Source organism: Hypomesus nipponensis, chromosome 10 (assembly GCF_054491055.1).
Source record: "Hypomesus nipponensis isolate SF chromosome 10, ASM5449105v1, whole genome shotgun sequence".
In the NCBI taxonomy this organism is placed as follows: Eukaryota; Metazoa; Chordata; class Actinopteri; order Osmeriformes; family Osmeridae; genus Hypomesus; species Hypomesus nipponensis.
Window position 1 is genome coordinate 8,076,413 of NC_140370.1, and position 18,569 is coordinate 8,094,981.

The window sequence follows — 18,569 nt, forward strand, 5'->3', positions numbered from 1 at the left end:
GGTGGACCCCAACGCCTAGCTTCTCCCATCAACCCCCTGGATACCAACTGGCCGCTGCAACATATTGAGGCTACGTGACATGGCAAACTCCTTTTCTCATAAAAATGAATTGTGTCATCACTCGTAGCCATTTTTAAAAGGCCAACATAAAATGCTGTAGCGGAACCTTTAGTTGGACTAGGCTGAAAGCGGAACACGGAACTATTTTCACTTAAACACTTCCTGTGTATTTCCCGTTTCTCAAACCAGGAAGATGGATTTGGGATCGCCGAAATGGGTTACAATGTTAATAGTTTGTTGGTTTTACAAAAGTAAGTTCTGACTCTTTATATTATTACATTGGTCTAAATCATTGTAGGCCAACACAATTCAGTATTTTTTTCAATATGTTTGTGTCCCGCACAATCCATTGTTCTGTTCCATTGTAACTCAGCTAAGCTAACGCGGCTAGCTAGCTAATAGCTACAGGCGTTATGTTGTCTTTAGTTCAAGAAATGTCATTTACATGGCCAGTCAATTACGATAGTCACTGATTTAGAATGTAAATTATAGCATAGAGACTGATCTAAATGTTGTCCAAAGAAAGACTCTGGAGTTACATTTAGCCATATATCTAGCTGAACTAGTTTGCTTCTCTGTAACAGTGATATCAGCTTCCCTTAAGTCAAGCGCAAGACAGTCAACTTCAGCGTGACCGCGCGTGATTTGCCGACGCCTGGGGGATTGTGTTGGGGGATTAATATCAGATGTAGTCCTCTGACCAGTACAGGCTGCTTCAGTTTGTTAGACGAATGCGCATGTCAAATATGCAACAAACAATCAAGCGTTCTTACACTTTTGGGGTCAGCCTGAAAGTGAAAAACAAAGCGTCCGACCCGAAGAAATGGCACAGGATGCATCGACATCAGTATCAGTTTTGTTTGTCCGACATTTGACTGTTATCTCACTGTTATGTTTCAGGTGTAAACTGTAACTCAGTTGAGCAGAAGATCTATGTGGAGCTTAACAACACTGTCCCGTGCGTGCGCCTGCTCAACGCAACACATCAGATAGGCTGCCAGTGTGAGTGACAAACACGCTGTACTTTTGGGGCTGATACTGGGATAAATACAAGAAGTAGAATAACAGACATTCTGTGTTTGTATCTCAGCCTCTTTATCAGGTGATGTTGGGGTGCTTCATGTATTGGAATCTGAGGCAGACCTGGACTGGCCCTTGAGCTCAGGACCAAATCCTCCCTATATGGTAATATTGGAGTCACCACTCTTCACCAGGTAAACACACACAAGATTTTGGCTCCAAAACATAAAACATGACCACTGTTCATCTTAGGGATGGGCGTACCTGTTCACATATACGGCCGTCGGCCGTGCATTCCCTGGGTTCCCTCACTGAAGAATGACCTTCTTTCCCACCGCAGGTCTATCATGATGAAGATGAAGAACGCATCCCGCAGGATCGCAGGCGTGGCCGTGGTGATCCCTGATGCGAGCCCACCCCAGGGCTTCTCCCCACACACAACCTGCCCCAATGAGAACACAGGTGGGTGGAGCCCTCAGTTCCAACCACCTGCCAGTCAGAAGGAGGACACAGCCCCTTGTGACCGATGTTGCCTTACATGGCTGTGTGACCTTTTAGTTCCTCACGGCCGCACATTTGTCCCAACACAGGTGTGTACTCGGAGAAGTATGGTGCCGACCTGGCGAACTGTAACACGACGGTGTGGAACCCATTGGGGAACGGCCTCTCCTACGAGGAGTTTGACTTCCCCATCTTCTCCCTGAAAGAAGACAACCAGACAGAGGTCATAAAGCAGGTGAGAGTCAAGAGGTCACAAAGTGTTGTTAGACAAGTTGTATTCTGTTTGAGGAACTTACTGCAGGAAATCGAAAAAAACAGCGTCAACATAAGCACCCATCCTGCCTACATACATGCCAACTGTCCCAGTGCAAGTTTAGTTTGTATTTGGGTCGTTTTTTGTTTGTTTGGGGGGGGTGTTTTGAAACCTCAAGCTTCCTCATCTCCCCCCCTCTCTGTCTCTCCGCAGTGCTACTTCCAGCACAACAGGCCGGAGAACAACAGCGCTCCGGTGTACCCGCTGTGCGCCATGCAGCTCTACTCCCACATGCATGCCGTCACCGACACCGCCACCTGCATGAGGCGGAATGACATCTTCAGTATCAACCCAGGTACGGATGTCAACCTGCGCCTGCCGTCGAAGAGACATACGTCCTCTATTTCTATCTCTCTTTTATTTATGTTCATTTACACTCAGTCCCCCTCTCTCTCCATCCATCTCTATCAGAGATGATGTGCGACCCCCTGGGTGACTTTAACGTGTGGAGCACCATCCGGCCCTACAACAACTCCATCAAGGGCCACAAGGAGAATGAGACTGTGGTGCTGGCAGCGGCCAGGGTAAGTGACCCTCTTGTCTTCTGTCGCATTTCCCTCTGTGATGTGGGCACACCCTGGGTTTCCTCCTGCCCTGGCATGTTGGTCTTTCCAGTCAAATAGGTTTTGCTCTGCAGTATGTCCATTCCAAGTAGATTGGTGAGCTCACAGTCAAGACGAGCTACATCTTTGTACATGCTTACAAAGAGTCTCTGCCTTGAGTGCAGTGTTTATGTTTTCCTGTTCGTCGCTCTCAATTGACAACGGTGCCTTTCAACTCAGCCACACTCTCCTCCCACATGTCCCTGTGCTAGCTGGACAGCAGGTCATTCTTCTGGGACGTTGCCACGGGAGCCAGGGGCAGCATCTCCGGGTTTGTCACTCTGCTGGCGGCTGCCCAAGCCCTGCGTGAGGTCACTGCGGTGGCCCCACCCACGCGGAACATTCTGTTTGCCTTCTTCCAAGGGGTTAGTCCTGTTGGCCTCGATTCTCTGTGTGTGCGTCAGTGTATGTAGGTTGTGTGTGTTGTGTTTGTGCGTCAGTGTATGTAGGTGGTGTGTGGTTGTTGTGTTTGTGTGTCAGTGTATGTAGGTTGTGTTTGTGTGTCAGTGTATGTATGTGGTGTGTGGGTGGGTGCGTGTGCAGCACATCACAAATAGCATATGAGTATACATGTCATGCTTGTTTGTTTCTGACCTATTTCCGATGATAGTTTATGATAGTTTATTTATGATAGTTGAATATGTTGAGTGACTGAGTGTTCAGCACATTCATAGGAGCATGTTGGTAAACATGTGTTCTCTCTCAGGAAGCCTTTGACTACATCGGCAGCTCTCGAATGGTGTACGACATGGAGAACAACAGGTTTGTCATTGACCTGGACAACATTCACTCCATACTGGAAGTCGGGCAGGTAAGCCAGTACCCATTATTACGTTTTCTATTAGCCTGTCAAACAGACAGTGTGCAGGTGCTTCCTTAGTGATGATGAGTAGTTCTAGTGTTCAGTATCCTTAGTACTTCCTCCTTTAGTGAGAGAGCCTCTAGTATAGAATACCATGCTAGAATAATACCCTGGAAACTAGATCAATGCTATTGTAGTTCGGGAAACAAGGAAAGAGTTTAGTTGTGAAATAACTTACTAAATTGTCGATCTGCTTCTCAATGTGTGTGTGTAGGTGGGGGTTCGTAGTGGCTCCAACCTTTGGCTCCACTCTGACCCAGTGTCCAGGAGCAACGCCAGCGTCAACACAGAGGCCAGTCCGCCCCACCACCACACTACGTGTCCCTATCACCACAAACCCCCTTTTTCCTCCGTCTCCGCTCTCTATGAGTTTCTCCTTCTTAACCGTGTCTTGTCCTACTCCTCCACTCAGGTGACAGATATGGTGGCCAACCTGCGCAGAGCCGCCGCTGGGCTCAACTTCTCATTGACAGAGCCCGCTGTCTCTCAGCCTCTTCCTCCCTCCTCCCTCCAGCGCTTCCTGCGAGCTCGGCCTATCCCAGGCATGGTGCTGGCAGACCACCAATCGGCTTACAATAACAAGTGAGGAACTTGACCTGTCCACACGTCATGCTAGCTGCCCGTTGAATGTTAATTATGTTCCTTGCTATGCGCTTCTCAACAATTGAATGATGCATTTTGCTTTAAATAGGTATTACGAGAGTGTCTATGACAATGATGCCTACCTCAACCTGACCTACCCTGCAGGCCTGACCCCAGAGGAAAAGCTAGAGTATGAGACCGACACTGCCAAGGTACATTTTTGGAAAAGCAACATACTGCTAACGTAATCGTGCACACTCAAGTGAAGCATACAGTACATGTCACGGGCCTACGAGTCACAGTTTCCTGTGTCATGTTTAAACCAAAAGACCGTCACACGATGAGAATCGTTTTTTCACACAACCTAACGTTTCGTCTCCTGCTGCGGTGTTCCAGGCCCTGGCGGAGGTGGCGACCATGGTAGCTCGTGCTCTCTACATGCAGGCTGACGGAGACGAAGCGCAGCTCAACAACATTGTCGCCAACCCCAAGATAGTAAGCTCCTCCTCAGTGCTCGTGTGGCAGTGCGCCCAGTGTGTCGCATGCTCCAGTGATTGCCTGTCAAGTCGAGAAGTCGCACGTTCTTATCAGTGGCTCGGCACAGGACTTGGTGTGATGATTCACAGCTGGAGTCCGTGGTCGGGTTGCTGTTAACCTTTGGACGAGGTTGGACCTGTTAGACTATCTCTCTTCTAGACTGTTGCACACACTCATTTTGCTTGCTTTCTCTCTCCCCATTTTTCTGTCTTTCTTTGTGTCTTTCCGGCAAAATCTCTTTCCATCTCAGGTCACCCAGATGCTGTACGGTTTCCTGGTCGAGTCTGACAACAGCTGGTTCCAGGCTCTGTTGGCTCCTGAGCTGAAGTCTCTCCTGAGTGAGTACTCCTGTCATCCCCTCTCTGTCACTACTGTCATCCCCTCTCTGTCACTACCCAAGACCCATCTCAAACAGCCCTCAGCATCCTAGCATCCCTTGGGCACTTCATATACCACTGTAGATGCAACACTCTTCCCAGGGTCCCTTTGAATAGTTCTGGGTCCCAGCTTGACCTAAATGAATCCATACAAGCCCCTGTTTTGATCATTTAGGACACATTTTTCCACTAGAAAAATGCCCAATAGCACATGAAAACACAGCCCACTTGTTTCCGGTATACTACAACCAGTGTGTCAATAAGGAAGTATCCCTGATTTGTGTACTGCCACCTGTCTCTCAGAGCCCAGCCCACCGCAGTACTACGTCGGAGTCACCATGTCGGCAAACTCCGCAGCCAACACCCCCACCCGTCTGGTGCAGCACATCCTGGCCAACCTGACAGGGAACGCCACCAGCCTGAACCAGACTTCCTGTCAGAAGCCAGACGACCTGGAGAACGAGAGCAAACACGTAAGGACCTGAGACCTGACAGAGGCCCGACACCACAGGGACTGCCAGCTCTCGTTTGACTGTCTGTGTAGGTACATGAAGGGAAGGATAAGATCACAGCTTGAGAGACTGACCTCCTCTCCTCCCCTCTCTCTCTCTCCTGTCCCCCCCCCTCCCTCAGTTGTACTCCTACCTCTGGGTGCAGGGCACGGTGCCCCCCAATGGCACGGAGAGGCAGGGCTTCTGCGTGCGCTCCTCGGTGCGCCTCGCCAAAGCCCTGTCCCCGGCCTTTGAGCTGGGGGAGTACTCCTCCTCAGCGTACTCCACGTGGACCGAGTCCCGCTGGAAGTTCATCAAAGCCCGCATATTCCTGGTGGCGAGCCACGACCTGGAGGTAAGGAAGAACCACGTTTTCCTATACTTCAGTTTGACTTCAAAAATGACTTTATTTATTTTTTTATTTCATCCAAAGACGAGGGTGGGAGAAAAAGGCAGAAATAACGAGGGGATTGTTAAAGTATACCGGTTCTCCTCTCTCTGCCTTTCTCCTTCCTTCTCTCTCTTCTCTTTAACCTCGCTCGGCTGACCCTCCCAGATGCTGACATTGGGCGTGGGAGTGGCGGTGTTGCTTGCCTCTCTCCTGGTGACGTACTTCGTCAGTTCCAAGGCAGACGTGCTGTTCAGCTCGGCGCGGGAGCCGGGAAACGCAACCTACTGATGCACGCCCCTCGCTCCTCCAAACCCCTCCAGGCATCTGCAAACCCCGTGGCCAGCAACCTACTCTCTCTCTACCGCTACCTAACAACTGAAGAAAAACGATTTTTAAACATACTATTGGGTACACAAGTGCAAAACTGATTATTTGGAAACTCTGGCCGATGGACTCGCACAGTTGAGGTTTAATATGGGACTAGACTTGGCCCGGAATGGATCTGGAGTCATCAGGGTCAGGTTGCACTGGTATCAGCCTGCCGGCCACCAGTGTGAAAGATGTTCATATTCCTTTTTGTTTGTCAAAGAATGTTTTGTTTACTGTACAATGGGAGTAGGCACAAAGTTCTGTTTGACCCGGTGAAAATGTATTTGTGTGTGTGTGTACGTGTGTTTGAAGTTATGTGTGTCTTGATAGGTGAGCAAATGAGTGTGTGTGAGCTTGAGTGTATGTGACATTGCAGTAGGATGTGCAATAGCTCTTCTGTCTGTAGCATAATGATCATGTCCTTTGTTATGAGATGACACATTTTCTTTGTAGATTTGGGGTTGAGCCAAATGACCACTACACATTCAAAATTGCATATGGATATACAGATGCACTGTATTGTCCACTTTTGATCCTTAGAATATTTTCTTTTTATAATTATATTATTACCTTAAAGAATTTGAGTACATCATGGCAGAAGTTTTTATGTGTTGATGACATTTTGTTTTATGATAATTTCTGACCAACTGGGAAATATGTGTGATTATTGCCTTGATAACAAAATAAACATGGCTTCTTTTCCAAACTTTCATTGTTTAAATACATTGAATTCAATTTGAGGAAAGAAAAACTTAAATTGAACTATTGGAGGGTGGACAGCGAAATGTCTATAAGCATCTGTAAAAATCTGTAATATTCTATTTGTACAAAATGGCTATATACCGAATTAAATGCTAACTAATTGGAAATTTATTTTTTATGTGAAGGAAAAGGCACTGAAGTAGGCTACTCTTGCAGCATTACCAGAGCCATAGAAAAATATTTTTCTATGGCTCTGAGCATTACCATCGACTTTCCCACAGGGGGTGGAGGAGGGGCGTATAATCGGGGGCGGGGCTCATAGCGTTACGGTTGAGGGAAAGAAGTGGAAAGTGAGAAAATACCTGAATGGATATCCTGCACTAAGTGAGTAGTATTTTGGGATTGGTATAGGGTAACAAAATATGATAGGCACATTTAAGTATGCGTTTAACATATTTTTTCAAAGAAGAATCAGAAACGGCCAATTGAGCACGAGGGTCATGTGTTTCCCGAAACAATAAGTCGGGAAGACGACGATATGGTCGCACTCGGTTTTCACCCGGCCGCAGTTACAGGGGAAGTTGGGCTAGGACCCCTGATAGGGCCCATTGTTATTTTCACCGAGGCCACGTAGCTATCTAGCAAGATTGCGAACTTGGTTTAGGGTTATCATTTGCAGCAGTATGGAATATATAAACCCACTCGACACTGGAATTCGACTCAGAATTTTAGTTTGGGCAATAGTCCATTTAGAAAATTAAGGGTATGTATTCATTCACAGCGCATCCGCACTCCCTTTTTTCGAAAAGGAAAGCGAGATAGCTTAACAAAGGGTAAACGTAATAGTCACTCATTTAATTGAGCTCTGAGGTCGTGGCTGTGCGCTGTTTTATTGTTGTACAAGCCTATACTGATACAGTATAGCTCGCATTTTAATGTTAACCTGTTCTCCTGGTGTAGGCTATGCCCAAGCACATGTTTTGTGCTTGCTCACTGGTACATTAACTAATTTCCTTGTTTTCCTTCAGGCATGTGATGTTAGGGCAGTTGTTCAATTATTGATGGATCTTAGTGTAGGTTCATATCCCAACTGGGCTATGTATGCCATGAGGGAAAGAGGTTTCACTATTTGAAGTGGCCAGTACAAGTAGCTATACCTCGTAAATGTATCAGTTCAGCTGCAAGAACTGCAACAAACAACGTGTTAGTTGCGTATTAACATGTTTCAGATGATATGTAATATGTTACAAATGTTTCAAATAACATAAGTCATTGACTTGTGTTATGCAGGAAAACAATCACAGTGTAAGCCATTCAAGAAGCTCAACATGCTATCTTGAGCGCACAGAAAGGCTTGACTCTCAGCAGACTGCTGGTTGCAGTACCATTTCATATAAGAAACCCTCGTTTTGTATAAAATAACCATATCTCACCCAATGTTTAACTTTCCAATGTTTAACTTTCTCTGGGTGTGTTAGTTTTAGATACTTCGCCCTGGGTAAATTTAACCCAGTCATCTTTCAAAATGACAAGGTAAATCAGTTTGTTCATATAATTCAGAAAAGGTGGACAAACCATGTCGCCCCTTGTTATGATTGTGCCACACCCTGTTGTTCACACACCTGCTACTCTGGGCAGCACATGGACACAGAAGTTGACAAACAGTTGTCTGTATTGCTATTGCTTTTCTTCTAATTCCAGGCTTGTGTGAGGAACAGGCCTGGGCCACAGGATGCACATGTTTGTTTGTGCAGTTGCCTTTTTCACCTCAAATGTCTGGTGGAAAAAAAGCCAACTATTTCCACTGTAGGCCTGGTTCAGAAGTACATTGGCAGCTGAAACAATGAGCTTTGAAACAGGTATCTAATGGCTTGGGCCAGCCTGGTTTCCATGTGTGTTATGAACAATGTTCTGTAGAGGCCAGGTTTCCTCTAAACGAAACCTCATTAAAAGATCAAGTGTTTGACATGAAGACAGGAGACGGTTTGTGTCATTTCCTGCCAGTGCCTTCCCAGAGGGCATCTGGGATACAGTAAGGTAATGAGCCATGCATGATGGTTTAGTTTACTCTCTCGGTCAGTTGAGCCCCGCCTCTGGGGGGCTGTCTCTCTGGTTCCAGTCTGCATTTACACACTGCATCTGGCCCGCTTCTCTTACCCCCCCCCGTCCCCCCCCCCCCAGACTACAACAGCAGCTTCCTTGACATTTGTATCTCATTCTAAACAGAGGAGGATATTGGGAGGCAGCCTTTTTCATTCCAAGTCTTGGAAGGAGGCTGTGCAAGCCTAGTGATTCATCTCAAGACTAGTCACGTTTGCAGACGACACCATCCCACCAAGGAGTGCATGAATGGACTTTTCCAGACCAAGCCTGTCAGAGATTCTAGGGGGGTCCTTTATCTTCCGATGTCTTGTATGTATTTTGCTTCGGGTTTGTGATTAATACGTTTTGGGATTTGAGGCTCCCCTCGTCGTCTTCCAAATGGAACCCTATCCACTAACAGGTCGTGCTATCCAGCCATCTTGGTTAGACTTCATGCACCGGGGATAGATTTAGCAGAAGAGCTCTACCCCCACCTCACTTCATAAGGTCTGTAGCTTGGCTATAATGACGCATGCATTCTGTAGTTACAACAGGTTAAAGTGAGGTTACTTCCAGCCCTTATTGTGAACGGGGACATGTGGATGAATAGGAAACCCTATCTATCTCATGCTCAGACCACACCTTCATAGATCAGGTGTTCATCATATCCTTCACAGTCTAAAGCCCGACCTCTCACCTCAGAGGAATAATGAGGTCAAACATCTGAAGAGGAGCTAACCAACAGCTACACGCCTCCCCTTAACACTGTTCTTTTTATGGAAAGGCACGCATTACATGTTTTTATTTCATTATGTAGCCTTTGCTCAGTAAAATGGGTGTTTGTGTGTGCCTTATCTGCATGAAATTGAGGCTAGCGGAGTACAGCACGTTGCTCAAGACTCTTGGGGAGTTTATTGGTGGGTACAAACGGTCAGAAGAGTTTCCGCGGGGGCACTTAACCTACTTCCCCAGATTAAGCTCATGTCAACGTACACACGCACACACACAGACACTTGTGTGGAGAGCTGGGAAAGGACGAGAGAATAGAATGGTGTTTTAATGGAGTAAGTTAGTTGCTTGGTGTTGGCAAATCCCCTGTAATTTATGGAAATGTGTGTTCCACCACCCCACCAATTTCCCTCTTACACGACCAATCAAGCCTTCCAATTAGTGTAGGTGGCCCCGCCTTTTGTCAACTGAACCTGTGACAAACATGCATCCGTCATCCCAGCACTCGTGTTTTTTTGGAGAGTTGGTTTCTTAGCAGAATAGGGTGGCGTAAGGTTAGGTCACCATGGCAACTGTCAACTTCCAATCCCCTTCAGCTGAACACCCTCTTTCATCGCTATGGCAGCGGAGAGGCCCTTGTTACCCTGGGGACCAAGGGAGACCAAGTGGGAATGTGAGATGTGGAGAGGGAGGAAGAGGGCAAACAAGTTTGTGAAAACACAGTAATCCAATATGGCTGCCTTTGTGTCAGACCTGTCGAGTTTCAGCGGACCTTGTATTGCTACGCCTGCACGATGAGTCACCTTGGCTTTTACTTGGCAACTTGCGTTAGGTCCCAGGGCATGGTCAGGGCTTTGGCTCAGTGGGATAATGGGCCCTGCTGTCCCTCATTTGGCTCAGGAGTGTCAGCTGGGGATGTTAGGGGCTGGGACTCCTCTGCTAGCAGAAAGTGATCTAATCTGCATGTTGTTATGGATAGGAGTCAGATGTGAAATGTCATGTAATCTCTTCAAATATCACGTCTAGGCTTTATCTTAGTGGGCTAAAGTAGTCTCTCAAGCTTATGATCCAGTGCAGTTATGTGGTTTCTAACTGGCTTGATCTACAGCCTTTCTAAGAAAACTTTTGACTTTTTCATCTCTTTTTCATCTTTTGACTTTATCATCTCTTCTCTTCTTCCTCTCCAGCACCCAGCCAGTCCAACATCCCCTCCCTCGGTCTCCCCATCATTCTATCTTCCACTCCCTCACCCCCCCCCTCCCCTTCTTCTCTAGCCTAGTCTCCCGATCTGTCTTTCCTTTCATCCACCTTTTCCCTTTCGTGCCTGCTCTCCCTCCGGCCCTCCTCCGGCCTTCAAGATAGATTCCCTCAGGAGCAAGGTTGACCTGCTGAAACTGCCCTTGGCCCTCTCCACCAAGTCCATCTCCGAGCGCAAAAGCCAGCTGGGCGGAGCCGGGGGCGACCGAGGCTCGGGGGGAGGAGGAAGGGCCCGTAAACCCTGCCCAGCAGCGGCCCGCGACATGGACAACGAGTCACAGTACTCGGGCTACTCCTACAAGTCCTCCCACTCCCGCAGCTCCCGCAAGCACAGGTAGGGGAGCACTCACACACACAAACTCACACACACACACACACACACACGACTCAACTGATGGTAACAAACACCATACATATTGAACATCCCAGATTTGAAATCCCACAGATGCCTTCATTCTTACAATAGAGTATGACGTGAAAGGCTCCTGGACATGCTAACACAGCCCCTCCCCCTCTTCCAGGGACCGGAGGGACAGGCACCGCTCCAAGAGCCGAGATGGCAGCAGCCGCGGGGACAAGTCGGTCACCATCCAGGCCCCCGGGGAGCCGCTCCTGGACGCAGAGTCCACCCGCGGAGACGACAGGGTGAGACTTCCCAGGCCTGGCTCTCTGCTGCTCGTCCCCTCGTCCCCGTTATCTCCCCGTTCCGTCCTCTCGTTTCCCTGCTCGGCGTAAACTTGTCTCAGCAGCCCTGGAAACAAACCCATTAGTTCCTCTACTCGGCAACAATATGCCTTTCTGCCTGTCTAACTGTCTTTCCCCCACCTCCTCTCCTCAGGACGACAACTGGGGGGAGACCACCACCGTGGTCACCGGCACCTCCGAGCACAGCGTCTCCAACGAGGACCTGACGCGCCTCTCCAAGGAGCTGGATGAGTCGTCGCCGCTGGAGTGCAAGCGCTTCGTGGGCCCCGTCCTGGGGGGCTGCCTGGGCCTGTTCGCCCTCCTCACGCCCCTGGCCTTCCTGGTGCTCCCCCAGATGCTGTGGCGGGACGCCCTGGACCCGTGCGGCACGCCCTGCGAGGGCCTCTACGTCTCCCTGGCCTTCAAGCTGCTGGTCCTCCTCATCTCCTCTTGGGCGCTGTTCCTGCGCCCGCCGCGCGCCACCCTGCCGCGCTTCTTCGTCTTCCGCTGCCTCCTCATGGTGCTGGTGTTCCTGTTCGTGGCGTCCTACTGGCTGTTCTACGGCGTGCGTGTGCTGGAGCCCCGGGAGCGCGACTACCGGGGGATCGTAGAGTACGCGGCGTCGCTGGTGGACGCGCTGCTCTTCATCCAGTACCTGGCGCTGGTGCTGCTGGAGGTGCGCCACCTGCAGCCCGCCTTCTGCCTCAAGGTGGTGCGCACCACCGACGGGGCCAGCCGCTTCTACAACGTGGGCCACCTCAGGTGTGTGTGTGTGTGACAGATACTGCGTGGCTGCCCCCAAAATACAGACCAAGCGTTCCCTGTTCAAGCGTGTGTTCTGTTCTGAGCCGTGTTGGTGACGAGCCATGCTGACGGTGAGCCTGTGTTCTCCAGCATCCAGAGGGCTGCCGTGTGGGTCCTGGACCAGTACTACAGCGACTTCCCGGTCTACAACCCGGCTCTGCTCAACCTGCCCAAGTCCATCCTCTCCAAGAAGATGTCTGGGTTCAAGGTCTACTCCTTAGACGGTACGCCCGTTCTTTACCTTTCATCCATTTATCCATTTTTTCTTCCCAACATCTTTCATCCTCTCCTTCCTTCCTTCCCACCCACCCCTAGCCCTCCACTTACCCATCCATCCTCTCCCCCCCTACACACAACTAACTGCCCGTTGTGGTTGTTTGATCCAGAGAACAGCACCAACAACTCCACCGGCCAGTCCCGGGCCATGATCGCGGCGGCCGCCCGGAGGAGGGACAACTCCCACAACGAGTACTACTACGAGGAGGCTGAGATGGAGCGCAGGGTCCGCAAGCGCAAGGCCAGGTGAGGCCCGCCAGCAGAGCCCCGCCGCTCAAGTCCACCTGTGTTTGTAGATAAGCTGTGTTTGGATATAACCTGTGTTTGTAGATGACCTGTGTGTAGATAAGCTGTGTTTGGATATAACCTGTGTTTGTAGATAAGGTGTGTATGTAGATAACCTGTGTTTGTAGATGAGCTGTGTTTGGATATAACCTGTTCCCTTACAAAGACTTTCTGCAGTGCTTTTACAAACGGGGTGCTTTCACAAGTAGTGGGCTTAAAAAAAAAAAAAAATTATGTCTTTACTTTTTATGTAAAGACAATGTCTGACCAACCACATTATAGATGTCCTATCGACCGTATTGTACCACATTATAGAAATACACGTATAGACAACCACGATTCATCCAGACCGCTTCTAGACAACCCCAAGAGAGCTATTTCCAAACACTCGTGGACACACCCGATCCCCGAGCCGACCACCCTAACAGAAGGCCCCTGTCTTGCCCCTCCCAGGCTGGTGGTGGCAGTGGAGGAGGCCTTCACCCACATCAAGCGCCTGCAGGAGGACGAGCCGGGCGCCTCGTCTCCCAAGCACCCCCGGGAGGTGATGGACCCCCGGGAGGCGGCCCAGGCCATCTTCGCCCCCATGGCCCGGGCCATGCAGAAGTACCTGCGCACCACCCGCCAGCAGCCCTACCACAGCATGGAGAGCATCCTCACACACCTGCAGTTCTGCATCACGCACAACATGACCCCCAAGGTACGGCTCTCACACACACACACGCGCCTCATACGATGTGTTCTCTGTCAGCCTGACTGGTCACATGGAGGCTGAAATAAACATTTATTTGTTGTCATTGCCATGGAGCTAAAGAGGTTAACCGTACCCTAAGATATATTTATGCATCCAGTCATTCAATGAAGCAGCTAATATACTGAATTGTATATTAATGTAATTAGTTGTTGTCAAATGACTACTTCTACTTTGGGCTGCTGAGAACCCAATGGCCTTTGTTTATAGTGTCCAAATAAAACATTTACATTTATTCATTTAGCAGACGCTTTTATCCAAAGTGATTTCCAAGAGAGAGCTTTACAAAACATGCATTGGTCAATGATCCTAAAAGCAGACTCAGTCAAACCATATTCACAGGCAAGGTTGAGGTTTATTTGTGTAACGTTCCTGTTGTGCTCACCAGGCCTTCCTGGAGCGCTACCTCAGCCCAGGCCCCACCATGCAGTACCAGCGGGAGAACGGCAGAGGGCGCCAGTGGACCCTGGTGAGCGAGGAACCGGTGACCTCCGCCCTGCGCCAGGGCCTTGTCTTCTCCCTGCGACGCCTCGATTTTTCCCTGGTTGTCACGGTGACGCCTCTCCCCTTCCTGCGTATGGGGGAGGAGTTCATTGACCCCAAGAGCCACAAGTTTGTCATGAGGCTGCAGTCCGAGACCTCCGTTTAGAGGCCAGGGCAGGGGATGTGTCCCAATTGTTTGGTTCTGATGTTTTTTCTAATGTTCTTTTTTGGGATCCTGGCCTACGTGATGGTGGATGTGTCATGTGTCAGGAGGATGGTCAAGCACCATCCCAGACTTGCTTCTGTCAGTCAAATGTAGAGAAAGAAAGGAACTAAATCAATAAAGGCTGTTGGGATCATTGAGATATCAAGGAGACCACCGTCATAGATGTTTTGATTATCAAACTGCGATAAGCTACGATTTTACAAATCCGGAAATGGAGTCCTTGATTTATGTGTTATGTCTAAATGACATGCTGTAAAAAAAAAAAAAAAGAAAAAAAAAAAACGTTTCTAAAGGCCGGTGTCATTTTACATGAATTCCAAAATTGTTTTAAAATCTTTTAACTGTAACCACTGGATCCCGTGTTGTATGGAATGCATGACTCATGCTGTCCACTGGGGCCTGATGGCTTCACTTCTTAGTTCCACTTCCTGATGTCTCATGGATGGATCAATCGGAGCACAACATTTAGTCGGCTAACTGCAGATTTTAACATTTTTCCATCTAGACTATTTCCAGTCTACGCTTGTATCTAGTCCTGGATAAGGAGATGATAAAGACAGTTTTTTTCCAAATCTAGAGGTGTGACAATTGTTTGTTTTGTTTTTTTCACAATGTACATGTATTGAATTACCATGGTGTCTCTCGTTGCCCTCTATTTGCAAAAGGAAGCACATTCCGGAACAGAGACCAAGTGGCTTTGAATCATCGTAGGTTGTCTACATTGTGTGACTCTTGGTTTAGTCCACTCTGACAGTGCATATCAACTTTGATAGGAGGATAAGTCATAGGACTGCATTGCATTCTGGTAGTATCCCTGTGCTATCCCAATGGTATTTCCCCCTCTCAATCCCTCATCCCTCTGTTTCTTTGAGAAGACCGCTCTGACCAGGGACATGTGATTGTATTCCTCCGCTGCAGGTCCAGCTGCAGGTCATAGTCGCACGACTAAAACATGCACAGTGTCATCGCTGCCTCCATCAGATAGCCTTACTCATATGTAAATAACACCCTAGAGCTAAACACGGTCACCGTTCAAAGCTCTGTTTATGAACTCAGAAACTAAACCACTACTCTGACCACTAAACCTCTCCATGGATAAGACCAAGGTGTACTGTAACTTGAATGTTGGTGTTGAGACTTAAACCGACCCAAATTGTGTTGGCTTGTTATTTCCTGATCCACCACATGTCGGTCAGCCAGTTTCTTGTGTTCACCAATTTGCAGTCGAGCTGAAATCCAGTAGCGTACGTGCCTGTGAGAGTACCATGAGTGAAACTAAAAGTCCAGAACTGGCATTGACATGAACATGTCACAATGAAATAATGCAAATGATTGTCTTTCAGTTTTTATATGCATGCAAAAATGTGGGGTTTAAAAGTACCTTTTTATACAAGCTTGTTTTTTTCTATCATTTTTACAGTGCCTAAGTTATGATACAATTTCCAGAAAGTTTTTGTTTATCTTGGAACGGAGGTGGGGCTTGTACAAAGATTTGTAGATTCGACATTATCTGGTAACTGTAGCTCGTATAGTATGCTAGACATTTTGAATGATTAAACCATCTTCCTGTGCATTTGTTCTTTGTGTTTCTGTGTATCTGAAAAGGTGCTGAATGAAGAAAGAGTGGCCCATTTAAAGTTGTAAAACAGGAAGCAGACAAGCTGCTCTTTTTGATCAATTCAGGGTAAAGTGTAGTGATGCAATTTAAATGTTGACATCTTTCCCTAAAACTTTAAATGTTCCTTTGACTCAGCCATGTCAGTGATGTCCATACATGGGTCATATTTTCCTGCTTTTTCACCACCATATTCTGTTTAAATATAACTATGCAATAATAAAACCTGAAGTACCCAAATATATATATATATATATATATATATATATATATAATCAAATAAATAAACGAAGTTGGGTTGAATAAAAAACGGAAAATGTCAAACTATAAACGTCATATGTATACCAGCACTTCATCATATCCATCTAATTATGGAATCATTTAAATATAACCCAATTACATGGTCGGTTCTTTAGTGCTTTTATCTATGCACTTACTGTGAGAAAACCTTTGTGGGGGTTGGTGTTTGTGGTTTTTAAGCTCCAAGACGGTCACTGTGAGCCCATCACTTCCTGCTGACAGATCAAGCTTTCAGTTCCGAGGTGTTAGAAACCCAAAGATAACGCCTTTTATGTACTCACACACACGCTACCCCCGAAGATGAAAGGCTCTCTGATCATAGCCATTCTTCTCTTAAATTTCAGCTTTGCTGGTGAGAAATTTTATTTAAATTGTTGTTATTGTTCAACTTTATTAATATAACTTGTAGGTTTAGAAAAGGTACCCTCAAGCTGACAGACTAGTTTTCAGTAGTTCAAAAACCCCAAGAGTGATGATATTGAATATGATTGTCGATTTGTGTGCGTGTGTGTTTGAGCAGAAGCATTCCAGGAGGCAAAGCTGTGTTATATCTTGGATGGGATTCTAGTGATCTACGGCATCATATTAACCTTCCTGTACTGCAGGCTCAGGGTAGGACCACCATCATTGTTACACTGCACAAAGCTAACGACACGTACCCACTACTTTCAGGTCAATTGAATATGTGTATTGAATTTCAGCCTGCTACAACACTGTGTATTTGATCAAATGTAATGGCTTTATTGTCTTTCAGATGGATCCTACGTTGGCAACCAGCAACAATTTCCCTCAGGTAAAGTAGAATGTTGTGGTGTGTGAGTGTGCACACCAAACTAAAGTGTTCAAGTTCATCATGATTTGCTATGCGTAATTTGTTATAGAAAAAGAATATTCTAATTGCTTTTGGCCTCTCTGTTTTCTCATACCCAAACCTTACACTTCTGCTTGTGCTAATGTTAGAAAATGACAACATTTCCTGTTAGCAAGAACAGACTGACCACCAGAAATGTTATTTGTAAACAGATTCCATTACTCCTTCCAACTCATCACAACATATCATATATGACTTTAAATGGGCCTTGCTGCTAAGTGATGTAATTCAAATGTAATTATAATAATAGTAATACTAGTCAAATATAATGCTTATAAAGCACTTGAAGAGAAAACCAAAACGTGTTTGTAATTTTTGAGTGTAACATTAAAGACAAAAGAGGAACTTTTGAACTCACAAGAAGATGACCATCTGTTTTTTTCTGCAATTCATTGTGAAATCACATTGCTGTTGTTGATGTTATTCTATTCAGTGCTAATGCTCTTGGTTTTATCATAAATATTTGTATCATTTTTATCTCAACAGAAGCCGCCAGCTTATGGAGATGGCCTTTATGAAGTACGATAACTCTTAATTCTCCTCACCAGACACATCAAAAGAATAACAATGTTGTCTTTTCCCTCATTAAATCATAAAAAAATTGAAGTATCATGTCATTTACATTGTTAAAAGATTTATATGAAAATGATTTTAGCATGAACAGTTTTTGTTCTTAATCTTTATCTCTCCCTCCATTAGGGGTTGACCCCCCACAGCCCGGACACCTACGAGACCATCACAGTGGAGAAGAAACCAATAGTCTGAGAGGAGTTGGAACGAAAACATTTGTTACTTTGTAACATTTATGATTAATCCACTCCTGTCCTGCTTGTTTTATGTGTGTCTGCACAACAGCCAGTATTAGTTAGGTGAGTCATGTTTGGAGCTTTATTATGGAATCATAGTGTTTCCTCACTATAAACCAGCACATCACTTTGTAACATTTATCCTGTCTGTTCACCATGTCTACTAGAAAGATTCAAATGAAATGTATCAAACTATTACCATAAATAATGGTGCCCTATTTGTTTTCATATACCATGTGCTGTGTTGTGGTTTGTTGTAGCATATTCATAAGGTCTCTAAACAGTTCAATATATTCTTACACATCACTTTTCTTCCCCTACACACCAGGCCAGTCCCAGAATTGTGTTTGAGGCTATTGATTATTAACTTGTTTCTAGTATAAATAAATAGCATAAGCTGTGTAAATGTCAAGTAAGGTAAAGTGGCAGACTTATGTTCTGGTGAGCCTAACATTGTCTAATTTTGTACGTATGCAACATACTTGCCAACAATGTGATTATTTAACATTTTCAAATCATTAAAAAAATTGTGGACGAGTTAGCTGTCTGGACTGAGGACTTTGTGATTTGAACCACAGTGAAGGAAGTAGCGT

General features: G+C 46.6%; 3 protein-coding genes across 3 annotated transcripts; all 3 read left to right on the top strand.

The window, feature by feature from the left end:
- The first annotated feature begins 162 nt into the window (after positions 1 to 162).
- Positions 163 to 6,974, top strand: ncstn (nicastrin). Its single transcript, XM_084708491.1, has 17 exons — positions 163 to 311; positions 961 to 1,062; positions 1,151 to 1,274; positions 1,421 to 1,542; positions 1,671 to 1,816; positions 2,048 to 2,189; positions 2,306 to 2,418; positions 2,709 to 2,861; positions 3,203 to 3,307; positions 3,573 to 3,650; positions 3,771 to 3,940; positions 4,050 to 4,152; positions 4,337 to 4,435; positions 4,728 to 4,815; positions 5,158 to 5,327; positions 5,488 to 5,700; positions 5,902 to 6,974. The coding sequence occupies exons 1-17, from the start codon at positions 254 to 256 to the stop codon at positions 6,022 to 6,024; spliced, it is 2,109 nt and encodes a 702-aa protein (XP_084564617.1). The 5' UTR covers positions 163 to 253; the 3' UTR covers positions 6,025 to 6,974.
- Positions 6,975 to 7,119: 145 nt separating this feature from the next.
- On the top strand, positions 7,120 to 15,955 carry LOC146271469 (vang-like protein 2). The gene is made up of 8 exons (XM_084708413.1): positions 7,120 to 7,191; positions 10,806 to 11,209; positions 11,397 to 11,520; positions 11,714 to 12,321; positions 12,454 to 12,587; positions 12,750 to 12,885; positions 13,378 to 13,624; positions 14,064 to 15,955. Exons 2-8 carry the CDS (start codon positions 11,139 to 11,141, stop codon positions 14,322 to 14,324), a joined length of 1,581 nt encoding a protein of 526 aa, XP_084564539.1. The 5' UTR covers positions 7,120 to 7,191; positions 10,806 to 11,138; the 3' UTR covers positions 14,325 to 15,955.
- A 553-nt stretch (positions 15,956 to 16,508) lies between these two features.
- fcer1gl (Fc receptor, IgE, high affinity I, gamma polypeptide like) lies at positions 16,509 to 18,513 on the top strand. The gene is made up of 5 exons (XM_084707642.1): positions 16,509 to 16,651; positions 16,820 to 16,911; positions 17,054 to 17,092; positions 17,657 to 17,689; positions 17,870 to 18,513. The coding sequence occupies exons 1-5, from the start codon at positions 16,600 to 16,602 to the stop codon at positions 17,933 to 17,935; spliced, it is 282 nt and encodes a 93-aa protein (XP_084563768.1). The 5' UTR covers positions 16,509 to 16,599; the 3' UTR covers positions 17,936 to 18,513.
- Positions 18,514 to 18,569: the final 56 nt, after the last annotated feature.

Coding starts and splice junctions, on each gene's coding strand:
- ncstn (XM_084708491.1), top strand. CDS start 254: ATGGATTTGGGATCGCCGAAATGGGTTACAATGTTAATAGTTTGTTGG. Junction 5,328..5,487: donor TGGAGAACGAGAGCAAACAC/GTAAGGACCTGA, acceptor CCCCTCCCTCAG/TTGTACTCCTACCTCTGGGT. Junction 5,701..5,901: donor TGGCGAGCCACGACCTGGAG/GTAAGGAAGAAC, acceptor TGACCCTCCCAG/ATGCTGACATTGGGCGTGGG.
- fcer1gl (XM_084707642.1), top strand. CDS start 16,600: ATGAAAGGCTCTCTGATCATAGCCATTCTTCTCTTAAATTTCAGCTTT. Junction 16,652..16,819: donor CTTAAATTTCAGCTTTGCTG/GTGAGAAATTTT, acceptor GTGTTTGAGCAG/AAGCATTCCAGGAGGCAAAG. Junction 17,093..17,656: donor CCAGCAACAATTTCCCTCAG/GTAAAGTAGAAT, acceptor TTATCTCAACAG/AAGCCGCCAGCTTATGGAGA.
- LOC146271469 (XM_084708413.1), top strand. CDS start 11,139: ATGGACAACGAGTCACAGTACTCGGGCTACTCCTACAAGTCCTCCCAC. Junction 11,521..11,713: donor CCACCCGCGGAGACGACAGG/GTGAGACTTCCC, acceptor TCCTCTCCTCAG/GACGACAACTGGGGGGAGAC. Junction 12,886..13,377: donor GTCCGCAAGCGCAAGGCCAG/GTGAGGCCCGCC, acceptor TGCCCCTCCCAG/GCTGGTGGTGGCAGTGGAGG.